The sequence below is a fragment of the Taudactylus pleione genome, unplaced genomic scaffold, assembly GCF_031769625.1.
Source record: "Taudactylus pleione unplaced genomic scaffold, aTauple2 ptg001431l, whole genome shotgun sequence".
Taxonomy (NCBI): Eukaryota; Metazoa; Chordata; class Amphibia; order Anura; family Myobatrachidae; genus Taudactylus; species Taudactylus pleione.
The window spans coordinates 859,078-886,428 of record NW_028285830.1 but is presented as its reverse complement, the minus strand read 5'-3'; the positions used below and the strand labels follow the sequence as shown (position 1 = coordinate 886,428).

At 47.3% G+C, this 27,351-nt stretch overlaps 1 protein-coding gene across 1 annotated transcript in view; it reads left to right on the top strand.

The window, feature by feature from the left end:
- DDAH1 (dimethylarginine dimethylaminohydrolase 1) overlaps window positions 1-14,058 on the top strand; it is a 187,022-nt gene extending 172,964 nt beyond the window's left edge. Inside the window, exons 5-6 of the mRNA XM_088463705.1 lie at window positions 10,667-10,810; window positions 12,903-14,058. Of these exons, the coding sequence (XP_088319831.1) occupies window positions 10,667-10,810; window positions 12,903-13,019 (261 nt within the window). The 3' untranslated portion in view covers window positions 13,020-14,058. The remainder of the gene's footprint in view (window positions 1-10,666; window positions 10,811-12,902) is intronic.
- The last annotated feature ends 13,293 nt before the right edge of the window (window positions 14,059-27,351 follow it).

Here is a 27,351-nt window from a genome sequence, read left to right as displayed (position 1 = left end):
TGGAGTCTGGCATAGTAATATACACACCACTCAGACTAGCACCCTTATTACATTGGTTACAGCATGGAGTCTGGCATAGTAATATACACACCACTCAGATTAGCACCCTGATTACATTGGTTACAGCGTGGAGTCTGGCATAGTAATATACACATCACTCAGACTAGCACCCTTATTACATTGGTTAGAGCATGGAGCCTGGCATAGTAATATACACACCAGTCAGACTAGCACCCTTATTACATTGGTTACAGCACGGAGTCTGGCATAGTAATATACACACCAGTCAGACTAGCGCCCTGATTACATTGGTTACAGCATGGAGTCTGGCATAGTAATATACACACCACTCAGACTAGCACCCTTATTACATTGGTTACAGCATGGAGTCTGGCATAGTAATATACACACCAGTCAGACTAGCACCCTTATTACATTGGTTACAGCATGGAGTCTGGCATAGTAATATACACACCAGTCAGACTAGCACCCTGATTACATTGGTTACAGCATGGAGTCTGGCATAGTAATATACACACCAGTCAGACTAGCCCCCTGATTACATTGGTTACAGCATGGAGTCTGGCATAGTAATATACACACCACTCAGACTAGCACCCTTATTACATTGGTTACAGCATGGAGTCTGGCATAGTAATATACACACCAGTCAGACTAGCACCCTGATTACATTGGTTACAGCATGGAGTCTGGCATAGTAATATACACACCACTCAGACTAGCACCCTTATTACATTGGTTACAGCATGGAGTCTGGCATAGTAATATACACACCACTCAGATTAGCACCCTTATTACATTGGTTACAGCATGGAGTCTGGCATAGTAATATACACACCACTCAGATTAGCACCCTTATTACATTGGTTACAGCATGGAGTCTGGCATAGTAATATACACACCAGTCAGACTAGCACCCTGATTACATTGGTTACAGCATGGAGTCTGGCATAGTAATATACACACCAGTCAGACTAGCACCCTGATTACATTGGTTACAGCACGGAGTCTGGCATAGTAATATACACACCACTCAGACTAGCACCCTGATTACATTGGTTACAGCATGGAGTCTGGCATAGTAATATACACACCAGTCAGACTAGCACCCTTATTACATTGGTTACAGCATGGAGTCTGGCATAGTAATATACACACCAGTCAGACTAGCACCCTTATTACATTGGTTACAGCATGGAGTCTGGCATAGTAATATACACACCACTCAGACTAGCACCCTGATTACATTGGTTACAGCATGGAGTCTGGCATAGTAATATACACACCACTCAGACTAGCACCCTTATTACATTGGTTACAGCATGGAGTCTGGCATAGTAATATACACACCACTCAGACTAGCACCCTTATTACATTGGTTACAGCATGGAGTCTGGCATAGTAATATACACACCACTCAGATTAGCACCCTGATTACATTGGTTACAGCATGGAGCCTGGCATAGTAATATACACATCACTCAGACTAGCACCCTTATTACATTGGTTAGAGCATGGAGTCTGGCATAGTAATATACACACCAGTCAGACTAGCACCCTTATTACATTGGTTACAGCATGGAGTCTGGCATAGTAATATACACACCAGTCAGACTAGCACCCTTATTACATTGGTTACAGCATGGAGTCTGGCATAGTAATATACACACCAGTCAGACTAGCACCCTTATTACATTGGTTACAGCATGGAGTCTGGCATAGTAATATACACACCAGTCAGACTAGCACCCTGATTACATTGGTTACAGCATGGAGTCTGGCATAGTAATATACACACCAGTCAGACTAGCACCCTTATTACATTGGTTACAGCATGGAGTCTGGCATAGTAATATACACACCACTCAGACTAGCACCCTGATTACATTGGTTACAGCATGGAGTCTGGCATAGTAATATACACACCACTCAGACTAGCACCCTTATTACATTGGTTACAGCATGGAGTCTGGCATAGTAATATACACACCACTCAGATTAGCACCCTGATTACATTGGTTACAGCGTGGAGTCTGGCATAGTAATATACACATCACTCAGACTAGCACCCTTATTACATTGGTTAGAGCATGGAGCCTGGCATAGTAATATACACACCAGTCAGACTAGCACCCTTATTACATTGGTTACAGCACGGAGTCTGGCATAGTAATATACACACCAGTCAGACTAGCACCCTTATTACATTGGTTACAGCATGGAGTCTGGCATAGTAATATACACACCAGTCAGACTAGCACCCTTATTACATTGGTTACAGCATGGAGTCTGGCATAGTAATATACACACCAGTCAGACTAGCACCCTGATTACATTGGTTACAGCATGGAGTCTGGCATAGTAATATACACACCAGTCAGACTAGCACCCTGATTACATTGGTTACAGCATGGAGTCTGGCATAGTAATATACACACCACTCAGACTAGCACCCTGATTACATTGGTTACAGCATGGAGTCTGGCATAGTAATATACACACCACTCAGACTAGCACCCTGATTACATTGGTTACAGCATGGAGTCTGGCATAGTAATATACACACCACTCAGACTAGCCCCCTGATTACATTGGTTACAGCATGGAGACTGGCATAGTAATATACACACCACTCAGACTAGCACCCTGATTACATTGGTTACAGCATGGAGTCTGGCATAGTAATATACACACCAATCAGACTAGCACCCTGATTACATTGGTTACATCATGGAGTCTGGCATAGTAATATACACACCACTCAGACTAGCACCCTGATTACATTGGTTACAGCATGGAGTCTGGCATAGTAATATACACACCACTCAGACTAGCACCCTGATTACATTGGTTACAGCATGGAGTCTGGCATAGTAATATACACACCACTCAGACTAGCACCCTTATTACATTGGTTACAGCGTGGAGTCTGGCATAGTAATATACACACCACTCAGATTAGCACCCTGATTACATTGGTTACAGCGTGGAGTCTGGCATAGTAATATACACATCACTCAGACTAGCACCCTTATTACATTGGTTAGAGCATGGAGCCTGGCATAGTAATATACACACCAGTCAGACTAGCACCCTTATTACATTGGTTACAGCACGGAGTCTGGCATAGTAATATACACACCACTCAGACTAGCCCCCTGATTACATTGGTTACAGCATGGAGTCTGGCATAGTAATATACACACCAGTCAGACTAGCACCCTGATTACATTGGTTACAGCATGGAGTCTGGCATAGTAATATACACACCAGTCAGACTAGCACCCTGATTACATTGGTTACAGCATGGAGTCTGGCATAGTAATATACACACCACTCAGACTAGCCCCCTGATTACATTGGTTACAGCATGGAGTCTGGCATAGTAATATATACACCACTCAGAGGCACAATATAGGGAAGTCCTGCAAATATTTAGATTGTGTATTGCAGCTTTGGTTTATTTTTGGGGCGTGGGACCTCTGGGTTATTTTGGTTGATCTGCTTCAGGGCACCGCATTATAACACATTTTAACGTTTCACTGTCTGTTTTTTATATATGTATTTCACTTTTTTTATTTTTATTGTTTATATGCAGCAATGGCTGCTCTTAGCTATTTCTTTTACACTGCACTTTTCTTACTATGGCGGTGCCCTGGGGTGGCTTAGCTGGGGTAGTTTGGGGGTGTCCTGCGCTCTGGGTTTGAACCCTAGTATGTTAGGGACCTACCCGAACAGAAGTTACGAGGATGCGGTGGGTAGGTCCATAATATTGGCCAAGAGTGTACCAAAAACCTCTATTCAGTGCAAAAATGTATTTATTTATACACAATCAGTTAGTTTGGAGTTGAGCACCTGTATTTCTTTTTGTGTATATATCAATTGTCTCCACAGGTAGCATTTATTAGGGGTTAGCGGGTTCGGATTTACTCGGTTCTCAGCATGGCATTTTATTGGTTATCGGCTATCACGTGTTTTGGATAGCCAATAAAATAAATCCGAACTAATCCGAACTTGCGGTAAAGTGGCGATAAGAACCGAGTAAATCCGAACCCACTCACCCCTAATATATATATATATATATATATATATATATATATAGTGACACAGTTAGGTTAGGGGGTCCCTCTCCTGGGTAGAGGACTCCTTCCTTACACACACACACAGCTGCAGGGAAGCAGCACACCAGTCTGGATGCGAGTACAAGCTGGTCGGTGCCAGTCTTTATTGTACAATACCAGAAACAACATAAAGAAAACATAAACATAAATCCTAGCCCTGTCGGGGCACTAACTTCACAGGTGGTTCCCTCACTACCAGAACCTGGCAGGGCCTAATACCCTCACCAGCAACAAAAGCACAGCACAGTACTCACAGATAGGTTTTCAAGTGTCTTTGAGCAAACTCCCTGCCTGCTCTCCCAGGTGAGACAATCAGCCCTCAACACACTAGGCTTATATTGGCCACTCTCAGGTGGAAACCCTAACACGCCTGTTACCAGGCTGCGAGAACCAAAACCTGGAGTGGCCGTGGGTGGAGCCCTCCCTCTCCTCTCACCCACAACCCCCAGGTCCCAAATCGGCTTTTCAAAAAGCCGAAACTCAAGCCTGCTATACTGCATACTTTCTCCTGTGGGTTTAAAACACAAAAGACAGGAATCTGGGACAAATGTACCTGCCACAGACCACTTTACCAGTGATCCTTTCACATATCCCCCCCCCCTTTGTTTCGACCTGTGGGGCGGAACAACTGAAGCCCCCAAACAATGAACGCGTGACAACGCGTCAGCATTGGCCTGCTGGCTTCCTGGCCTGTGTTCCACTGAAAATTTAAAAGTTTGTAACGCCAAGAACCATCTTGTAATTCTCGCATTACTGTCCTTATTTTCAGACATCCACTTCAGAGGGGCATGGTCAGTGATCAATTTGAACTTTCTTCCGACCAAGTAGTACCTGAGAGCCTCTAACGCCCACTTTATGGCCAACGCCTCCTTCTCCACTGTGGCATAGTTTCTCTCATGTACATTCAACTTTCTGCTAAGATAGAAAATAGGGTGTTCCTCACCCTCCTTGTTCTGGGACAGGACCGCTCCTATACCTACTTCTGATGCATCGGTTTGTACTATGAATTCCCTTTCAAAATTAGGAGTCATCAGGACTGGTTGGGAACACAACGCTACTTTCAACTCCTGAAAAGCTTTCTCTGCCTCAGGACTCCATTCTACCATGACTTTTTGTTTGCCTTTGGTCAGGTCAGTCAGTGGTACTGCCATGGTGGCAAAGTTGGGTATAAACCTCCTGTAGTACCCCGTAATTCCCAAGAAGGCTCTCACCAGCTTCTTATTCAGAGGCCGTGGCCAGTTTTGTATGGCATCAACCTTATTGAGCTGAGGCTTTATCAGGCCTCTGCCAATGGTGTATCCCAGATATTTTACTTCCTCCATGCCTAGACAACACTTTTTTGGGTTGGCTGTCAAACCTGCCTTATAGATGGAGTCCAACACTGCTTGTACCCTGGGTAAGTGAGTATCTCCTTAGGTATACCCAGCCTGCTAAAGACATGAACTAGCTCTCTGGCAATGGTCTTGGTTGACGTATTGCGCAACGGGATCGCTTCCGGGTACCTGGTAGCGTAATCCATTATGACCAGAATATACTGCTGTCCCCTGGCAGACTTCATTAAGGGTCCAACCAAATCCATCGCTATTCTTTCAAACGGCACCTCTATGATAGGCAATGGAACTAGTGGACCCTTAAAATGTGGCCTGGGAGCATGATACTGACACTCAGGGCAGGATGCGCAAAAGTCAGATACCTCTTTATGAAGCCCGGGCCAGAAAAACATATGTATTATTCGCTCAGTGGTTTTCTCTACCCCTAGATGGCCTGCCGTTATATGACCATGGGCCAGATCCAACACTGTTCTTCTGTAGGCTTTGGGAACTATTAGTTGTTCCACAACATCTTCCCCCTTCTTAGTCACCTGATATAACAAATCCTGCCACATTGCCATGTGGGGATAGGACAAAGGACTATCAGGGTCTACGGGTTTACCATCAACTACTTTTACATTCTCCCTGGCTTTTACCAAAGTAGGGTCATTCAACTGCTCCACGGCAAAGACCTCTCTTCTGACCTCTAAATCAGGCAGACGATCACCTGGCCCAACAACACTTCCCACCTCAATGGGAGGCACATCAGTTGGCGGGCCACTGTCACGCTCCGCATTCTCTAGTTCGCCAATCATAGTAGAAAAAGGGAATAACTCTGCCTCAGAAGAAACTCCCTCCTCCACTACATAGACAACCTTCTCAAATGGATCGGGGTTGTTCACCTCTGGAACTAAACGGCTTTCCCACAACTTCCAGAAGTGAGCAAAGTCTCTCCCCAATATTGCATCGTACATCAGACCATGTACCAAACCTACAGAAACTATGGCCCTCATTCAGAGCCGCTCGTTAGCGGCAGTACGCTCGTTCCGAGCGATGTTTGCACATCTGCGCATGCGTACGGTTTTTAGTACGCATGCGCGAACCAGTCAGTGCGGCCGAAAATCGTTTGTACGCTATATAGCGAGTGCCTGCTATTTTGAGTGACAGAATGAGGCGTATGTGGGTGGTAACAGGGGATGGTGCTTGAAAATGGGGAGTGGAGATCCGAACGCAGGCGTGCTTAAAGGTCAAAACGGGCGTTTTATGGGTGTGTATATTTAAAACAGCAGCGTCATTGACCACGTCACTGGGTTATTTTAGAGCCAGAACTGCTCGCAAATTTGTGGTAGCAAACACCAACCACAAGAATAGCGAGCAGTTCATACGCTGGTCGATGTACTCGATTAATCTAATAAATAGCGGACATGACGTAGGATGCGAGCGGCCAGGGGGCGTTTTTAACAAATAAACGAGCGTATGTTTTGCACGCTCGTTCAGACTTAGAGGTGTGAACAGACTGCAATGTGCGTACGGAACATTTGAATAGCCACCCCTTGTTTTTAAACGAACGACCGCAAATAGCGAACGGCTCTGAATCAGGCCCTTTAGCAGAACCACATGGTGTCTCGATGTTCACCTCGGCAGTAACATAATATCGAGTATCCCCATGTATGCAGGTCACACCAACAGTTTTCCCCTCACGCCGCAAGGGGTTCACCACCTCAGCTTTTATAAGTGTCACCAAGCTACCAGAGTCTAACAGTGCCTCTACTCGGTTGCCATCTACAGTGAGTACACACATGTGCTTATCAGTCACAGCCTGCCGGTCAGCCGTACAGGCTATCTGTGCAAAGAAAGACCCCCTGCGGTAGACATGAGCAGTATCACATTGCATAGGTTCAGTTGTAAGTGCACAATTAGCGGAAATATGGCCGAAGTCACCACACCGGAAACACTGAATCATATTAATGTCTAGTCATTTACAGGGCAAGAACCTTCCCGGCCTGGCAGGCCTGTCTCCAGGTTCTACACCCTCAGTCTTAGGTACATTCCACCGCCCAACACCCTTCTCCCCTGGAACAGTCTTACCAGTGTCTGTGGGAGTTCGCCGGTGCGCCATCGGGGCTCGGTGGGGCATACTCATCAGCTCCTCAGCCGCCACGTACCTCTCCACCAGCTCGACCAACTGGTCCGCGGACTTAGGGTCTGCATGGCTCACCCACTTGCGCAGAGTCACAGGTAATGATCGCAGGTACCGGTCCATCACGACCCTTTCCACGATCTGTGGTCCCGTCAGCGTCTCGGGCTGTAGCCATTTTGAGGACAGATGGACGAGGTCATGCATCTGTGAACGTGGAGGCTTGTCCTTATGGATCTCCCAGCGGTGGACCCGTTGGGCACGAACAAAGGTGGTGACTCCCAAGCGAGTTAGGATCTCCTGTTTTAGTTTTTTATAGTCCTTGGCATCAGCCAGGCATTAGTCGAAATATGCTTTTTGTGGCTCCCCAGACAAAAAAGGTGCCACCAGACTTGCCCACTGCTCCTTGGGCCAACTCTCCCTTTCGGCCGTTCTTTCAAATGCGGCGAGATAGGCCTCCACATCATCGCCCGAAGTCATCTTTTGGAGGAAGTGACTGGCTCGTATGGAGTGAGTGGTGGTGGGAGGACCAGTAGTAACATCTCTGGGCCGGGCGACCAGGTGCTGTAACACCTCTTTTATGGCCTGGCTGTTTTCCGCTAAGGCCTGGCGGGTTTCCTCAATGGCGACCTGTTGAAGTCTGTTAGTCTCCTGCTGAGCTGCTGTAGCTTGGAGCAAGGCCTTAATAATGTCCTCCATTTTGTCCCGGGGTGTAGGTTGGAAGCTGAACCTTGCCTCTCTGAGCATTAGCTGACGCCTCCTCTATGGGACTCCAAGGACACAGTGTTATTTCCACACTCACAAATTGGGTGTCTGTCCCTTTAATTTTTAAATGGAAAGTTTTCCTCTTGCTGCAACTTCAGTGTGTGTGGGTGCCCGCATTCTCCACCATATTGTGACACAGTTAGGTTAGGGGGTCCCTCTCCTGGGTAGAGGACTCCTTCCTTACACACACACACAGCAGCAGGGAAGCAGCACACCAGTCTGGATGCAAGTACAAGCTGGTCAGCGCCAGTCTTTATTGTACAATACCAGAAACAACATAAAAAAACATAAACATAAATAATAGCCCTGTCGGGGCACTAACTTCACAAGTAGTTCCCTCACTACCAGAACCTGGCAGGGCCTAATACCCTCACCAGCAACAAAAGCACAGCACAACACTTACAGTTTAGGTTTTCCAAGTGTCTCTGAGCAAACTCCCTGTCTGTTCTCCCAGGTGAGACAATCAGCCCTAAACACACTAGGCTTATATTGGCCACTCTCAGGTGTTACCAGGCTGCGAGAACCAAAACCTGGAGTGGCCGTGGGTGGAGCCCTCCCTCTCCTCTCACCCACAACCCCCAGGTCCCAAACCGGCTTTTCAAAAAGCCGAAACTCAAGCCTGCTACACTGCAGACTTTCTCCTGGGGGTTTAAAACACAAAAGACAGGAATCTGGGACAAATGTACCTGCCACAGACCACTTTACCAGTAATCCTATCACAATATATATATATATGTATATATATATGTATGTATATATGTATGTGTGTTCAGTCCTAGACATCTCAATGTTGTCAGTATTGCCCTGTGCAGACTTCTGTCATGCAAAGTCCTCATTGCAGTTATCTAACGTGCACCAGTCGCTCTCTGCTTCTAAGGCATGAGGCACGAGTGAGGTGATAGCTTGCATTGACATTAATATCGGTTCAGCAGCTACACCTGTGCCTGGGTCATGTACACCTGTGCCTGGGTCATGTACACCTGTGCCTGGGCGATGTACACCTGTGCCTGGGCGATGTACACCTGTGCCTGGGCGATGTACACCTGTGCCTGGGTCATGTACACCTGTGCCTGGGTCATGTACACCTGTGCCTGGGTGATGTACACCTGTGCCTGGGTGATGTACACCTGTGCCTGGGTGCTGTACACCTGTGCCTGGGTCACGTACACCTGTGCCTGGGTCACGTACACCTGTGCCTGGGTCACGTACACCTGTGCCTGGGTCACGTACACCTGTGCCTGGGTCACGTACACCTGTGCCTGGGTCACGTACACCTGTGCCTTGGTCAGGTACACCTGTGCCTGGGTCATGTACACCTGTGCCTGGGCGATGTACACCTGTGCCTGGGTCATGTACACCTGTGCCTGGGTGATGTACACCTGTGCCTAGGTCACGTACACCTATGCCTGGGTCATGTACACCTGTGCCTGGGCGATGTACACCTGTGCCTGGGTCATGTACACCTGTGCCTGGGTCATGTACACCTGTGCCTGGGTCATGTACACCTGTGCCTGGGAGATGTACACCTGTGCCTGGGCGATGTACACCTGTGCCTGGGCGATGTACACCTGTGCCTGGGCGATGTACACCTGTGCCTGGGTCATGTACACCTGTGCCTGGGTGCGGTACACCTGTGCCTGGGTGCCGTACAGCTGTGCCTGGGTGCCGTACACCTGTGCCTGGGTGCTGTACACCTGTGCCTGGGTCACGTACACCTGTGCCTGGGTCACGTACACCTGTGCCTGGGTCACGTACACCTGTGCCTGGGTCACGTACACCTGTGCCTGGGTCACGTACCCCTGTGCCTGGGTCATGTACCCCTGTGCCTGGGTCATGTACCCCTGTGCCTGGGAGCTGTACACCTGTGCCTGGGCGATGTACACCTGTGCCTGGGTCATGTACACCTGTGCCTGGGTCATGTACACCTGTGCCTGGGCCATGTACACCTGTGCCTGGGCCATGTACACCTGTGCCTGGGTCATGTACACCTGTGCCTGGGTCATGTACATCTGTGCCTGGGTGCTGTACACCTGTGCCTGGGCCATGTACACCTGTGCCTGGGTCATGTACACCTGTGCCTGGGTGCTGTACACCTGTGCCTGGGTGCTGTACACCTGTGCCTGGGCCATGTACACCTGTGCCTGGGCGATGTACACCTGTGCCTGGGTCATGTACACCTGTGCCTGGGTGCTGTACACCTGTGCCTGGCTGATGTACTCCTTTACATTTTGGTTTCAGTGCAGACCATAGATACCCTTCTGTTGTCGCCCTGTAGTAACTAAGGACAATTGTTCCTGTGTGATATCTTACAGACCATGCAGCAGATGAGCGACCACCGCTACGACAAGCTGACCGTCCCCGATGACGCGGCTGCGAATTGCATCTACTTAAACATTCCTGGCAAAGGAAACGTACTTCTGCACCGAGCCCCCGAGGAGTTTCCAGAAAGCGGGAAGGTTGGTTATACAGTCATGATTCTGCCTAATAATACAGCCAGGCATAATGCTTTATAATATATGTCTGTATATAAGATATAGGGCGCGTGGTGCAACGTGACATGGCTATGTCCATCTGTGCTCTATGCTCTGCCTATCTGTGCTCTATGCTCTGCCCATCTGTGCTCTATGCACTGCCCATCTGTGCTCTATGCTCTGCCCATCTGTGCTCTATGCTCTGCTCATCTGCGCTCTTTGCTCTGCCCATCTGCGCTCTATGCTCTGCCCATCTGTGCTCTATGCTTTGTCCATCTGTGCTCTATGCTCTGCCCATCTGTGTTCTATGCTCTGCTCATCTGTGCTCTATGCTCTGCTCATCTGTGCTCTATGCTCTGTCCATCTGTGCTCTATGCTCTGCTCATCTGTCCTCTATGCTCTGCTAATCTGTGCTCTATGCTCTGCTCACCTGTGCTCTATGCTCTGCTCACCTGTGCTCTATGCTGTGCCCATCTGCGCTCTATGCTCTGCCCATCTGTGCTCTATGCTCTGCTCATCTGTGCTCTATGCTGTGCCCATCTGCGCTCTATGCTCTGCCCATCTGCGCTCTATGCTCTGCTCATCTGCGCTCTATGCTGTGCCCATCTGCGCTCTATGCTCTGCCCATCTGTGCTCTATGCTCTGCTCATCTGTGCTCTATGCTCTGCCCATCTGTGTTCTATGCTCTGCTCATCTGTGCTCTATGCTCTGTCCATCTGTATTCTATGCTCTGCCCATCTGCGCTCTATGCTCTGCCCATCTGTGCTCTATGCTCTGTCCATCTGTGCTCTATGCTCTGCTCATCTGTCCTCTATGCTCTGCTAATCTGTGCTCTATGCTCTGCTCATCTGTGCTCTATGCTCTGCTCATCTGTGCTCTATGCTCTGCCCATCTGCGCACTATGCTCTGCTCATCTGTCCTCTATGCTCTGCTAATCTGTGCTCTATGCTCTGCTCACCTGTGCTCTATGCTCTGCTCATCTGTGCTCTATGCTCCTCCCATCTGTCCTCTATGCTCTGTCCATCTGTGCTCTATGCTCTGCCCATCTGCGCTCTCTGCTCTGCCCATCTGCGCTCTATGCTTTGTCCATCTGTGCTCTATGCTCTGCCCATCTGCACTCTCTGCTCTGCCCATCTGCTCTCTATGCTCTGCCCATCTGTGCTCTATGCTCTGCCCATCTGTGCTCTATGCTTTGTCCATCTGTGCTCTATGCTCTGCCCATCTGTGCTCTATGCTCTGCCCATCTGTGCTCTATGCTTTGTCCATCTGTGCTCTATGCTATGTCCATCTGTGCTCTATGCTCTGCCCATCTGTGCTCTATGCTTTGTCCATCTGTGCTCTATGCTCTGCCCATCTGTGCTCTATGCTCTGCTCATCTGTGCTCTATGCTCTGCTCATCTGTGCTCTATGCTCTGTCCATCTGTGCTCTATGCTCTGCTCATCTGTCCTCTATACTCTGCTAATCTGTGCTCTTTGCTCTGCTCACCTGTGCTCTATGCTCTGCTCATCTGTGCTCTATGCTCTGCTCACCTGTGCTCTATGCTGTGCTCTATGCTCTGCCCATCTGCGCTCTATGCTGTGCCCATCTGTGCTCTATGCTCCTCCCATCTGTCCTCTATGCTCTGCTAATCTGTGCTCTTTGCTCTGCTCACCTGTGCTCTATGCTGTGCTCTATGCTCTGCTCATCTGTCCTCTATACTCTGCTAATCTGTGCTCTTTGCTCTGCTCACCTGTGCTCTATGCTCTGCTCATCTGTGCTCTATGCTGTGCTCTATGCTCTGCCCATCTGCGCTCTATGCTGTTCCCATCTGTGCTCTGTGCTCTGCTCACCTGTGCTCTGTGCTCTGCCCATCTGTGCTCTGTGCTCTGCCCATCTGCGCTCTATGCTCTGCCCATCTGTGCTCTATGCTCTGCCCATCTGTGCTCTATGCTCTGCCCATCTGTGCCCTACGCTCTGTTGACTGATCACCCAAATTGGGAAAGGGGCTAAAAGTGAAATATACTGGAAACCTGAGATGTGTGTTATACACTAATACCTGTTACTGATTGTTCTGCATTTATGTTACTCTTCTTGTAGGTGTTTGAGAAGCTGAAGGAGCACATGCTGATCCCTGTGGCAAATTCGGAGTTGGCCAAAGTTGACGGTTGCCTGACCTGCTGCTCCCTACTGATCAATAAGTCATCTGAGCTCTGAGTGTACAGACTTAGCCCCGTGTAAGTGGCCATGGCACAAGCTGCAGCCACACAGATCGCCCTATAACCCGACAATCTACCACTGAGCTACTAACACTGGGTGTCAGTGATACTCCCTAACCAATGGTAACTCACCTAATTACTAATCATCATAAACAACGCCTTAAATTCTCACTCACAAAAAGCCTAATTTATCACCTACATCCAGTGGTCCTAGTATCACACAGACAATATGAGCGATCACTCAGTCTGTCTTAGGAAGTGGAAAGCCAACTTGTTGCTGACATTTCTAAATCACTTGCAACGTTTTCTTGTAGTCACATGAATATATATTTTATCATGAAGAAAGTGACTTTACAGTGTTCCCGTCACACCCGCAGTAATGGCGGCCTAGCCAGTCACTGGAGCCGATGACACAAGCCGGCTTTATAGGCTGGAACGGCTCCCTCCCCTGGGTGTACGCAAAGGGGTCACTTTAATGTGGAAATCAAACGGCTCGATTCAATTGCCCGCGATGTAAATAGCGCCAGGAGCTATTCAATTCTACGCAGGTTTTAGTCAGAGAATGCCCGTTGTCGCGACTAAACACCCTGTTTAAGGCACGAGAGCGGCCATTCCCCGACCTAACTTCCCGGCGCGATACTGTTTTCCAGGCGCGAATGGCAGAAAACGGCCTCATGCCTGGACTTTTCTCGGATTTCTGCTCGCATCCCCGGAGGGGTCCGAGAAGAAATCCTTAGTCGGGCATAGCAGCGCGCTGAATTGAATAGCTCCGGGAGCCGATTCCCGGCGTTATTCACTTCGCGCAGAATAGAATCGAGCCCAAAGAGTGTAACGTTGATATTTTATTTAATTCTCCTGTTTAGTCTTATTAAACATATGTTAGAATTCTAACAAAATTGTTTTAAACTGAAACTAGGATTTTCGAGTGTTTGAAAAATGTGATTATTGTAGTGTTAATGGAGATTGTGATTACACTTGTTTAAATATGACCCTATCTGTGAGAATAAAGAGATTACGATAAGGGACTTGCTAAGAGATTTCTGAAATGTTACCTTTTTTATTCTACGTGTTAAAGAGGAAGTTTTCAGTTTTCCTGGAACGCAATATGACATGGTGTTACCATTTAGTGTTTATAAATCTACAGTATCCAGCAGGAAGCCCCCAGTGTAGTGTAAGGGAAGGTGATACACATACAGTATGGAATTATCTCTGTACTGAAGCAGGAAGCCCCCAGTGTAGTGTAAGGGAAGGGAATACACCTACAGTATGGAATTAGCTCTGTACTGAAGCAGGAAGCCCCCAGTGTAGTGTAAGGGAAGGGAATACACCTACAGTATGGAATTAGCTCTGTACTGAAGCAGGAAGCCCCCAGTGTAGTGTAAGGGAAGGTAATACACCTACAGTATGGAATTAGCTCTGTACTGAAGCAGGAAGCCCCCAGTGTAGAGTGAGGGAAGGGAATACACCTACAGTATGGAATTAGCTCTGTACTGAAGCAGGAAGCCCCCAGTGTGGAGTAAGGGAAGGGAATACATCTACAGTATGAAATTAGCTCTGTACTGAAGCTGGAAGCCCCCAGTGTGGAGTAAGGGAAGGGAATACACCTACAGTATGGAATTAGCTCTGTACTGAAGCAGGAAGCCCCCAGTGCAGTGTAAGGGAAGGGAATACACTTACAGTATGGAATTATTTCTGTACTGAGGCAGAAGCCCCCAGTGTAGAGTAAGGGAAGGGAATACACCTACAGTATGGAATTAGCTCTGTACTGAAGCAGGAAGCCCCCAGTGTAGAGTAAGGGAAGGGAATACACATACAGTATGGAATTAGCGCTGTACTGAAGCAGGATGCCCCAGTGTAGAGTAAGGGAAGGGAATACACCTACAGTATGGAATTAGCTCTGTACTGAAGCAGGAAGCCCCCAGTGCGGAGTAAGGGAAGGGAATACACATACAGTATGGAATTATTTCTGTACTGAGGCAGGAAGCCCCCAGTGTAGAGTAAGGGAAGGGAATACACCTACAGTATGGAATTAGCTCTGTACTGAAGCAGGAAGCCCCCAGTGTAGAGTAAGGGAAGGGAATACACCTACAGTAGGGAATTAGCGCTGTACTGAAGCAGGATGCCCCAGTGTAGAGTAAGGGAAGGGAATACACCTACAGTATGGAATTAGCTCTGTACTGAAGCAGGAAGCCCCCAGTGCGGAGTAAGGGAAGGGAATACACCTACAGTATGGAATTAGCTCTGTACTGAAGCAGTAAGTCCCCAGTGCTGAGTAAGGGAAGGGAATACACATACAGTATGGAATTAGCTCTGTACTGAAGCAGGAAGTCCCCAGTGCGGAGGAAGGGAATCCACCTAAAATATGGAATTAGCTCTGTACTGAAGCAGGTAGCCCCCAATGCGGTGTAAGGGAAGGGAATACACCTACAGTATAGAATTATTTCTGTACTGAGGCAGGAAGCCCCCAGTGTAGAGTAAGGGAAGGGAATACACATACAGTATGGAATTAGCTCTGTATTGAAGCAGGAAGCCCCCAGTGTAGAGTAAGGGAAGGGAATACACCTACAGTATGGAATTAGCTCTGTACTGAAGCAGGAAGCCCCCAGTGTAGTGTAAGGGAAGGGAATACACCTACAGTATGGAATTAGCTCTGGACTGAAGAAGGAAGCCACCAGTGCTGAGTAAGGGAAGGGAATACACCTACAGCATGGAATTAGCTCTGGACTGAAGAAGGAAGCCACCAGTGCTGAGTAAGGAAAGGAAATACACCTACAGTGTGGCATTAGCTCTGTACTGAAGCAGGAAGCCCCCAGTGTGGAGTAAGGGAAGGGAATACACACACAGTATGGAATTAGCTCTGTACTGAAGCAGGAAGCCCCCAGTGCAGAGTAAGGGAAGGGAATACACCTACAGTATGGAATTAGCTCTGTACTGAAGCAGAAAGCCCCCAGTGTAGAGTAAGGGAAGGGAATACACCTACAGTATGGAATTAGCTCTGTACTGAAGCAGGAAGCCCTCAGTGTAGTGTAAGGGAAGGGAATACACCTACAGTATGGAATTATTTCTGTACTGAGGCAGGAAGCCCCCAGTGTAGAGTAAGGGAAGGGAATACACATACAGTATGGAATTAGCTCTGTATTGAAGCAGGAAGCCCCCAGTGTAGAGTAAGGGAAGGGAATACACCTACAGTATGGAATTAGCTCTGTACTGATGCAGGAAGCCCCCAGTGTAGTGTAAGGGAAGGGAATACACCTACAGTATGGAATTAGCTCTGTACTGAAGCAGGAAGTCCCCAGTGCGGAGGAAGGGAAGGGAATCCACCTAAAATATGGAATTAGCTCTGTACTGAAGCAGGAAGCCCCCAGTGTAGTGTAAGGGAATGGAATACACCTACAATATGGAATTATCTCTGTACTGGAGCAGGAAGCCCCCAATGCGGTGTAAGGGAAGGGAATACACCTACAGTATAGAGTAAGTTCTGTACTGAAGCAGGAAGCCCCCAGTGTAGAGTAAGGGAAGGGAATACACCTACAGTATGGAATTAGCTCTGTAGTGAAGCAGGAAGCCCACAGTGTAGTGTAAGGGAAGGGAATACACCTACAGTATGGAATTAGATCTGTACTGAAGCAGGAAGCCCCCAGTGTAGAGTAAGGGAAGGGAATACACCTACAGTATGGAATTAGCTCTGTACTGAAGCAGGAAGCCCTCAGTGTAGAGTAAGGGAAGGGAATCCACCTACAGTATGGAATTAGCTCTGGACTGAAGAAGGAAGCCACCAGTCCTGAGTAAGGGAAAGGAATACACCTACAGCATGGACTTAGCTCTGTACTGAAGCAGGAAGCCCCCAGTGTAGTGTAAGGGAAGGGAATACACCTACAGTATGGAATTAGCTCTGTACTGCTTCACCTCTCAGACAATTGCCAACTTCTTTAATTTGGAATAGTTTGGCACATGTGTACGGATAATAAACACCTCTGACATATAATATAGTGTTTATTATGTAGTCCATGTGTATTTAGAACATCAGGCTAATACTTATTTTAAAGCTATAGCTCATACATATGGAGGGGGAATGATTTGATAACTGCGTTAACATGGCTGGCTAGGCATCATGTCACCTGTAGTTCCTGCGCGTGGACAATCAGACTGTGGGCGTGATTCAGCAGTGCACGCAAGTGTGCAGAATGGTTCCTGCTAAGACGTACGCAATCCCTTGAATGCCTCTGTCTGATTGAGAGGCAGAGGCATTTAAGGGGCAGGGGTGGGTCGTTTTCTGGAAGTGGCCTGTACAGGGACTGCGTGGACGTACGCACCCTGCTGGGCTCGCAAGCCGGCCAGTCTGAGCACATGCACCGATGGTCCCCATGGCGATCCCAGCCTGTGATCTCCTGCTGCATTTGCATTATTGCTAGGATCGCTGCCTGCGTGCTGCTTTGTGATTGCGATCCATTCTGACTCAGGGCCTGTGTCCCATGAGTAACGGGCTTCTGGGGTATTTTATATTTGTGTCACTGTGATACTGACTCTTCCTAATACCCACTGTGCAGTTCTTACAGAGCGTACAGCACAGATGGACCCGTAATTGTCAGTGAGTGTCATTTCCACTCTTGATTCTAATAATGTGTCATCACGTGATCCCGCTCTAATAATGTGTCATCACGTGATCCCGCTCTAATAATGTGTCATCACGTGATCCCGCTCTAATAATTTGTCATCACGTGATCCCGCTCTAATAATGTGTCATCACGTGATCCTGTATTATTAATGTGTCATCACGTGATCCTGCTCTAATAATGTGTCATCACGTGATCCCGCTCTAATAATGTGTCATCACGTGATCCTGTATTATTAATGTGTCATCACGTGATCCTGCTCTAATAATGTGTCATCACGTGATCCTGTATTATTAATGTGTCATCACGTGATCCTCTATTATTAATGTGTCATCACGTGATCCCGCTCTAATAATGTGTCATCACGTGATCCTGCTCTAATAATGTGTCATCACGTGATCCTGCTCTAATAATGTGTCATCACGTGATCCCGCTCTAATAATGTGTCATCACGTGATCCTGTATTATTAATGTGTCATCACGTGATCCTGCTCTAATAATGTGTCATCACGTGATCCTGTATTATTAATGTGTCATCACGTGATCCTGTATTAATGTGTCATCACGTGATCCCGCTCTAATAATGTGTCATCACGTGATCCTGTATTATTAATGTGTCATCACATGATCCTGTATTATTAATGTCATCACGTGATCCTCTATTATTAATGTGTCATCACGTGATCCCGCTCTAATAATGTGTCATCACGTGATCCTGTATTATTAATGTGTCATCACGTGATCCCGCTGTAATAATGTGTCATCACGTGATCCTGCTCTAATAATGTGTCATCACGTGATCCCGCTCTAATAATGTGTCATCACGTGATCCCGCTCTAATAATGTGTCATCACGTGATCCTGTATTATTAATGTGTCATCACGTGATCCTGTATTATTAATGCGTCATCACGTGATCCTGCTCTAATAATGTGTCATCACGTGATCCTGTATTATTAATGTGTCATCACGTGATCCTGTATTAATGTGTCATCACGTGATCCCGCTCTAACAATGTGTCATCACGTGATCCTCTATTATTAATGTGTCATCACGTGATCCTGTATTATTAATGTGTCATCACGTGATCCTGTATTATTAATGTGTCATCACGTGATCCCGCTCTAACAATGTGTCATCGCGTGTTTTCGCTCTAATTATGTCATCACGTGATCCTCTATTATTAATGTGTCATCACGTGATCCCGCTCTAATAATGTGTCATCACGTGATCCCGCTCTAATAATGTGTCATCACGTGATCCTGTATTATTAATGTGTCATCACGTGATCCTGCTCTAATAATGTGTCATCACGTGATCCTGTATTATTAATGTGTCATCACGTGATCCTGTATTAATGTGTCATCACGTGATCCTGCTCTAATAATGTGTCATCACGTGATCCTGTATTATTAATGTGTCATCACGTGATCCTGTATTATTAATGTGTCATCTCGTGATCCTCTATTAATGTGTCATCACGTGATCCTGTATTATTAATGTGTCATCACGTGATCCTCTGTTATTAATGTGTCATCACGTGATCCCGCTCTAATAATGTGTCATCACGTGATCCTGTATTATTAATGTGTCATCACGTGATCCTGCTCTAATAATGTGTCATCACGTGATCCTGTATTATTAATGTGTCATCACGTGATCCTGCTCTAATAATGTGTCATCACGTGATCCTGTATTATTAATGTGTCATCACGTGATCCTGTATTACTGTGTCATCACGTGATCCCGCTCTAATAATGTGTCATCACGTGATCCTGTATTATTAATGTGTCATCACATGATCCTGTATTATTAATGTCATCACGTGATCCTCTATTATTAATGTGTCATCACGTGTTCCTGTATTATTAATGTGTCATCACGTGATCCTCTATTATTAATGTGTCATCACGTGATCCCGCTCTAATAATGTGTCATCACGTGATCCTGTATTATTAATGTGTCATCACGTGATCCCGCTCTAATAATGTGTCATCACGTGATCCTGCTCTAATAATGTGTCATCACGTGATCCCGCTCTAATAATGTGTCATCACGTGATCCCGCTCTAATAATGTGTCATCACGTGATCCTGTATTATTAATGTGTCATCACGTGATCCTGTATTATTAATGCGTCATCACGTGATCCTGCTCTAATAATGTGTCATCACGTGATCCTGTATTATTAATGTGTCATCACGTGATCCTGTATTAATGTGTCATCACGTGATCCCGCTCTAACAATGTGTCATCACGTGATCCTGTATTATTAATGTGTCATCACGTGATCCTGTATTATTAATGTGTCATCACGTGATCCTGTATTATTAATGTGTCATCACGTGATCCTCTATTATTAATGTGTCATCACGTGATCCCGCTCTAACAATGTGTCATCACGTGATCCTGTATTATTAATGTGTCATCACGTGATCCTGTATTATTAATGCGTCATCACGTGATCCTGCTCTAATAATGTGTCATCACGTGATCCTGTATTATTAATGTGTCATCACGTGATCCTGTATTAATGTGTCATCACGTGATCCCGCTCTAACAATGTGTCATCACGTGATCCTCTATTATTAATGTGTCATCACGTGATCCTGTATTATTAATGTGTCATCACGTGATCCTCTATTATTAATGTGTCATCACGTGATCCCGCTCTAACAATATGTCATCGCGTGTTTTCGCTCTAATAATGTCATCACGTGATCCTCTATTATTAATGTGTCATCACGTGATCCTGTATTATTAATGTGTCATCACGTGATCCCGCTCTAATAATGTGTCATCACGTGATCCTCTATTATTAATGTGTCATCACGTGATCCTGTATTATTAATGTGTCATCACGTGATCCCGCTCTAATAATGTGTCATCACGTGATCTTGCACTATTAATGTCACATGATCCCACACTATTAATGTATCATCATGTAATACTGCTCTAATAATGTGTCATCACGTCATCATAGCCTCCCATACCTCCTCCCCCACTCCTCCCACACACCCCTACACACCTCTCATAGCCTCCCATACCTCCTCCCCGCACCCCTCATAGCCTCCCATACCTCCTCCCCGCACACCTCATATCCCCCTCCCCCATACCTCCCCACACCTCTCATAGCCACCCATACCCTACTCCTCCCATACCCCCCCACTCCTCCTATAGCACCCACACACCTTATAGCCTCCCAAACCCTCCTCCCATACCCCCCCACACACCTCTTATAGCCCCCCACCCCTCAATGCATCCCCCACATCGAGCGCCGGCCGCTGACATGCAGGAGACTCTGCCAGCAGCTCTTACATGTGATGCTGCTACTCCTGTGTCTGTGTTACACTGGGAGTAGGGGGCTTAGTTATGATGTGACAGCCAAGTGCCCCCCTCCCAGTATCAGGAGCCGAGGATGAATCCCACAGTAAGAAGCAGCAGGGGTGGGGGCACAGTGCCATGGAGTAGGAGGGGATGGGGGGTAATTCCGATTGGGGAATGCAATTCTTAGGATGCCCCCAGTGCCTGCTCAGCTCTGCCTATGCAGAATACTATGTATTATTATATACTATATATATATTACTGCCCTGTGTATAACAATCACATTATACTACCCAGAAGTCTGATGATAATGACAGTAATCCGTCACGTTTCCTTACTGGTATGTGTAGAATAATGGAATCCTGTGCATTTACATTGATTTAACCAAATTAAACTTGTGATATTAAAACTGTATATTTCGTAGTACCGGTAGGTGAATTATTTTCATGGTAACCGATTAAACTCTTTCCTTGCCAGGTGTATATTGTGGTAACTGCTGCCATTTTCTATGCTGTGAATTATGTATACTCAGGTACTTCACCAGAAATTACCATAACAGGATTCCAAGTCGACCATAATCAGATATACACTGTTCACTGCACATCCAGGTATTGTAACTATGGGACTAGTGCCTGGAAGTAACTATTTCAGGGCGCCAGAAAATGTGACATTGAGTGAAAATTGCTTTGCAGAAAATACATCCAGTATGTAACAGTCAGTGTGTGATACTGCTGTCCTCGTACAGCGACACTAATAATCCACCTCTCTGGGGACCAGTCAGTGTGTGATACTGCTGTCCTCATACAGCGACACTAATAATCCACCTCTCTGGGGACCAGTCAGTGTGTGATACTGCTGTCCTTGTACAGCGACACTAATAATACACCTCTCTGGGGACCAGTCAGTGTGTGATACTGCTGTCCTTGTACAGCGTCACTAATAATCCACCTCTCTGGGGACCAGTCACTTGTCAGTCGTGTGTGATACTGCTGTCCTCGTACAGCGTCACTAATAATCCACCTCTCTGGGGACCATTCACTAAGTCAGTCAGTGTGTGATACTGCTGTCCTCGTACAGCGCCCCTAATAATCCACCTCTCTGGGGACCAGTCACTAGTCAGTGTGTGATACTGCTATCCTCGTACAGCGTCACTAATAATCCACCTCGCTGGGGACCAGTCACTAGTCAGTCGTGTGTGATACTGCTGTCGTCGTACAGCGTCACTAATAATCCACCTCTCTGGGACCAGTCACTAGTCAGTGTGTGATACTGCTGTTCTCATACAGTGACACTAATCCACCTCTCTGGGACCATTCACTAAGTCAGTCAGTGTGTGATACTGCTGTCCTCGTACAGCGTCACTAATAATCCACCTCTCTGGGGACCATTCACTAAGTCAGTCAGTGTGTGATACTGCTGTCCTCGTACAGCGTCCCTAATAATCCACCTCTCTGGGGACCAGTCACTAGTCAGTGTGTGATACTGCTGTCGTCGTACAGCGTCACTAATAATCCACCTCTCTGGGACCAGTCACTAGTCAGTGTGTGATACTGCTGTTCTCATACAGTGACACTAATCCACCTCTCTGGGACCATTCACTAAGTCAGTCAGTGTGTGATACTGCTGTCCTCGTACAGCGGCACTAATAATCCACCTCTCTGGGGACCATTCACTAAGTCAGTCAGTGTGTGATACTGCTGTCCTCGTACAGCGTCACTAATAATCCACCTCTCTGGGACCAGTCACTAGTCAGTCAGTGTGTGACACTGCTGTCCTCGTACAGCGCCCCTAATAATCCACCTCTCTGGGGACCAGTCACTAGTCAGTGTGTAATACTGCTGTCGTCGTACAGCGTCACTAATAATCCACCTCTCTGGGACCAGTCACTAGTCAGTGTGTGATACTGCTGTTCTCATACAGTGACACTAATCCACCTCTCTGGGACCAGTCACTAGTCAGTCAGTGTGTGATACTGCTGTCCTCGTACAGCGTCACTAATAATCCACCTCTCTGGGGACCATTCACTAAGTCAGTCAGTGTGTGATACTGCTGTCCTCGTACAGCGTCACTTATAATCCACCTCTCTGGGGACCAGTCACTAGTCAGTCAGTGTGTGACACTGCTGTCCTCTTACAGCGCCCCTAATAATCCACCTCTCTGGGGACCAGTCACTAGTCAGTGTGTGATACTGCTGTCGTCTTACAGCGTCACTAATAATCCACCTCTCTGGGACCAGTCACTAGTCAGTGTGTGATACTGCTGTTCTCATACAGTGACACTAATCCACCTCTCTGGGACCATTCACTAAATCAGTCAGTGTGTGATACTGCTGTCCTCGTACAGCGTCACTAATAATCCACCTCTCTGGGGACCATTCACTAAGTCAGTCAGTGTGTGATACTGCTGTCCTCGTACAGCGTCACTAATAATCCACCTCTCTGGGGACCATTCACTAAGTCAGTTAGTGTGTGATACTGCTGTCCTCGTACAGCGTCACTAATAATCCACCTCTCTGGGGACCAGTCACTAGTCAGTCAGTGTGTGACACTGCTGTCCTCGTACAGCGCCCCTAATAATCCACCTCTCTGGGGACCAGTCACTAGTCAGTGTGTGATACTGCTGTCGTCGTACAGCGTCACTAATAATCCACCTCTCTGGGACCAGTCACTAGTCAGTGTGTGATACTGCTGTTCTCATACAGTGACACTAATCCACCTCTCTGGGACCATTCACTAAGTCAGTCAGTGTGTGATACTGCTGTTCTCATACAGTGACACTAATCCACCTCTCTGGGACCATTCACTAAGTCAGTCAGTGTGTGATACTGCTGTCCTCGTACAGCGTCACTAATAATCCACCTCTCTGGGGACCAGTCACTAGTCAGTGTGTGATACTGCTGTCCTCGTACAGCATCACTAATAATACACCTCTCTGGGGACCATTCACTAGTCAGTCACCAAAATTGTTAATGTCGGCATCACCATCCCATGTTACTGGTTATCTCGTATAACGATATTACACTGTGACATTATGGTACAGTCTTGTTTCATGTTTGGTTTCTTCCTGTTGAATAATAAATATCACCCTGAGTTTATTGTAACGTGTGAGATCGTGTTTTTTCTTTTTGCTTAACTCCGTTTTATTCTGGATATTACACATTATGCCATTGATTGCTGGATGGGGCAGGTTACTGCCAGCCTAGACCCTACGTGCTGTACTGCGACCATTACACTACCAGACTGGGGGACCTATGTACCTAGTAAGCTCTGTGTGCGGTACTAAAGCTTATTATTATTATTATTATAGCTGCTGCTTATTGTGGCTGTACATACAGTGCATCCAGAAAGTATTCACAACGCTTCACTTTTTCCACATTTTGTTATGTTACAGACTTTTTCCAAATTGGATTAACTTAATTTTTGTCCTCAAAATTCCACACACAATAACCTATAATGACGTGTAAAAAGTTTTTGTTGCAATTTTTGCAAATTTAATTAAAAAAAAACTAATAATCAAGTGTACATAAGTAGTCACAACCTTTGCTCAATACTTTGTTGATGCACTTTTGGCAGCAATTACAGCCTCAAGTCTTTTTGAATATGATGCCACAAGCTTGGCACACCTATCTTTGGGCAGTTTCGCCCATTCCTCTTTGAAGCACCTCTCAAGTGCCATCAGGTTGGATGGGAAGCGTCGGTGCACAGCCATTTTCAGATCTCTCCAGAGATGTTCAATCGGATTCAAGTCTGGGCTCTGGCTGGGCCACTCAAGGACATTCACAGAGTTGTCCTGAAGCCACTCATTTGATATCTTGGCTGTGTGCTTAGGGTCGTTGTCCTGCTGAAAGATGAACCGTCGCCCCAGTCTGAGGTCAAGAGCGCTCTGGAGCAGGTTTTCATCCAGGATGTCTCTGTACATTGCTGCATTCATCTTTCCTCTATCCTGACTAGGCTCCCTGTTCCTGCCGCTGAAAAACATCCCCACAGCATGATGCTGCCACCACCATGCTTCACTTTAGAGATGATATTGGCCTGGTGATGAGCGGTGCCTGGTTTCCTCCAAACATAACGCTTGGCATTCACTCCAAAGAGTTCAATCTTTGTTTCTCATGGTCTGCAAGTCCGTCAGGTGCATTTAGGCAAAATCCAAGCGGGCTGCCATGTGCTTTTTACTAAGGAGTGGCTTCCGTCTGGCCACTCTACCATACTGGCTTGATTGGTGGATTGCTGCAGAGATGGTTGTCCTTCTGGAAGGTTCTCTCTCCATGGAGGAATGCTGTAGCTCTGACAGGGTGACCATCAGGTTCTTGGTCACCTCCCTGACTAGGGCCCTTCTCCCATGATCGCTCAGTTTAGACAGCTGGCCAACTCTAGGAAGAATCCTGGTGGTTCCAAACTTCTTCCATTTACGGATGATGGAGGCCACTGTGCTCATTGGGACCTTCAAAGCAGCAGATATATTTTTCTGTACCCTTCCCCAGATTTGTGCCTCAAGACAATCCTGTCTCGGAGACCTGCAGACACTTCCTTGGACTTCATGCTTGGTTTGTGCTCTGACATGCACTGTCAAGTGTGGGACCTTATATAGACAGGTGTATGCCTTTCAAAATCATGTCCAGTCAACGGAATTTACCACAGGTGGACTCCAATTAAGCTGTAGGAACATCTCAAGGATGATCAGTGGAAACAGGATGCATCTGAGGTCAATTTTGAGCTTCATGACAAAGGCTGTGAATACTTATGTACATGTGATTTCTTAGTGTTTTTTTTTAATAAAATTTGCAAAAATCTCAAATAGACTTAAAAAAAAATTCTGCACAGTTTTTGGAAAAAAAACATTTAGGTAAAGCAGCTGGATGTTGCACCTGTGTTACCTATATTATCCGCTCCCAGCACATGAAGGAGCTCGCCTACCTCCCATGTCAGGCGCTGCCTCTGCAAACTACGGGCCTGATTCAGACCACTCACGAGCGCCGAGCGTTCGCAAGCGGGTCGATGTTGCCCAAGAGGCGGCTCCGTCGTGCGCATGCGCGGGACCCGAATAGCCGTCGTTATGGGTCTCGCACCAAAGGGGGCGTGCTGTCGATGGTGATTGACAGCGCGCCCCCTTTGGTGGGCATGCCGGGGGCGTGGCTGCCCAGACGGAGTAGTTCCCATGGGAATGCCTACCGTCTGGGGCCGGCCCCACTGACATCACTAGTGATGTCAGTGGGAGTGCTTTTGGCTCTGATAGAGCCAAAAGCACTCCAGGGCTTGCGGCAGCGAGACCCTACCGCAAGGGTCTCGTCGCAAGCCCAATGGTCGCGATGGTCTTGACCATCGCGACCATCATTTTGGCCGCTCGCTATAGCTGTGGGTGGTCAGGAGGCCGCTCCAAAAAGGAGGAGGGACGGCCCTGATTCAGAGCGAGCGCTCTGCCAGAGCGTCTAGCTCTGAATCAGGGCCTACATGTGCAACACATGAAGATTGCACTTTGTAAACATCATGTTAAAACCCTAAACTCCTACCTCTTTAGAATCACTCCTTTTAATGGCGAATACCCAGAGCTGGCCCTAGGCACAGGCGTTATAGGCAAATGTCTAGAGGCATCTCAATTCTCAATCCAAAGGCCAGCGGTGGAGTGAGATGGCAGTGGCTACCGGCTACCACTTCTGTGCAAGTAAAATGACCATGAAGGGCTACTATGCATGCCCAGCAACAGCCACTCTTCCCATGGGCCTTTGCAGTGCTCGTAAGTCACACCTCAGGGCTCTGCCTCCAGGAGGCGCCCACCATTTCCAGCAAGGATCCGGAAAATGGAGGGATGCTGTGCTGGATGAGGGATGCTGGGCTGAGAGAGAAATACTGTGCTGGATGAGGGATGCTGTGCTGAGAGAGGAATGCTGTGCTGAGAGGGGTGCTGTGCTGGATCCGGAAAAAGGGGGGGATGCTGTGCTGGATGAGGGATGCTGTGCTGAGAGAGGGGTGCTGTGCTGGATGAGGGATGCTGGGCTGAGAGAGGGGTGCTGTGCTGAGAGAGGTGCTGTGCTGAGAGGAATACTGTGCTGAGAGGAATGCTGTGCTGGATGAGGGATGCTGTGCTGAGAGAGGGGTGCTGTGCTGGATGAGAGATGCTGTGCTGAGAGAGATGCTGTGCTGGATGAGGGATGCTGTGCTGAGAGGAATGCTGTGCTGGATGAGGGGTGCTTTGCTGGATGAGGGATGCTGTGCTGGATGAGAGATACTGTGCTGGATGAGGGATGCTGTGCTGAAAGAGATGCTGTGCTTGATGAGAGATGTGCTGTGCTGAGAGAGGGGTGCTGGATGAGGGATGCTGTGCTGGATGAGAGATACTGTGCTGGATGAGGGATGCTGTGCTGAAAGAGATGCTGTGCTGGATGAGAGATGTGCTGTGCT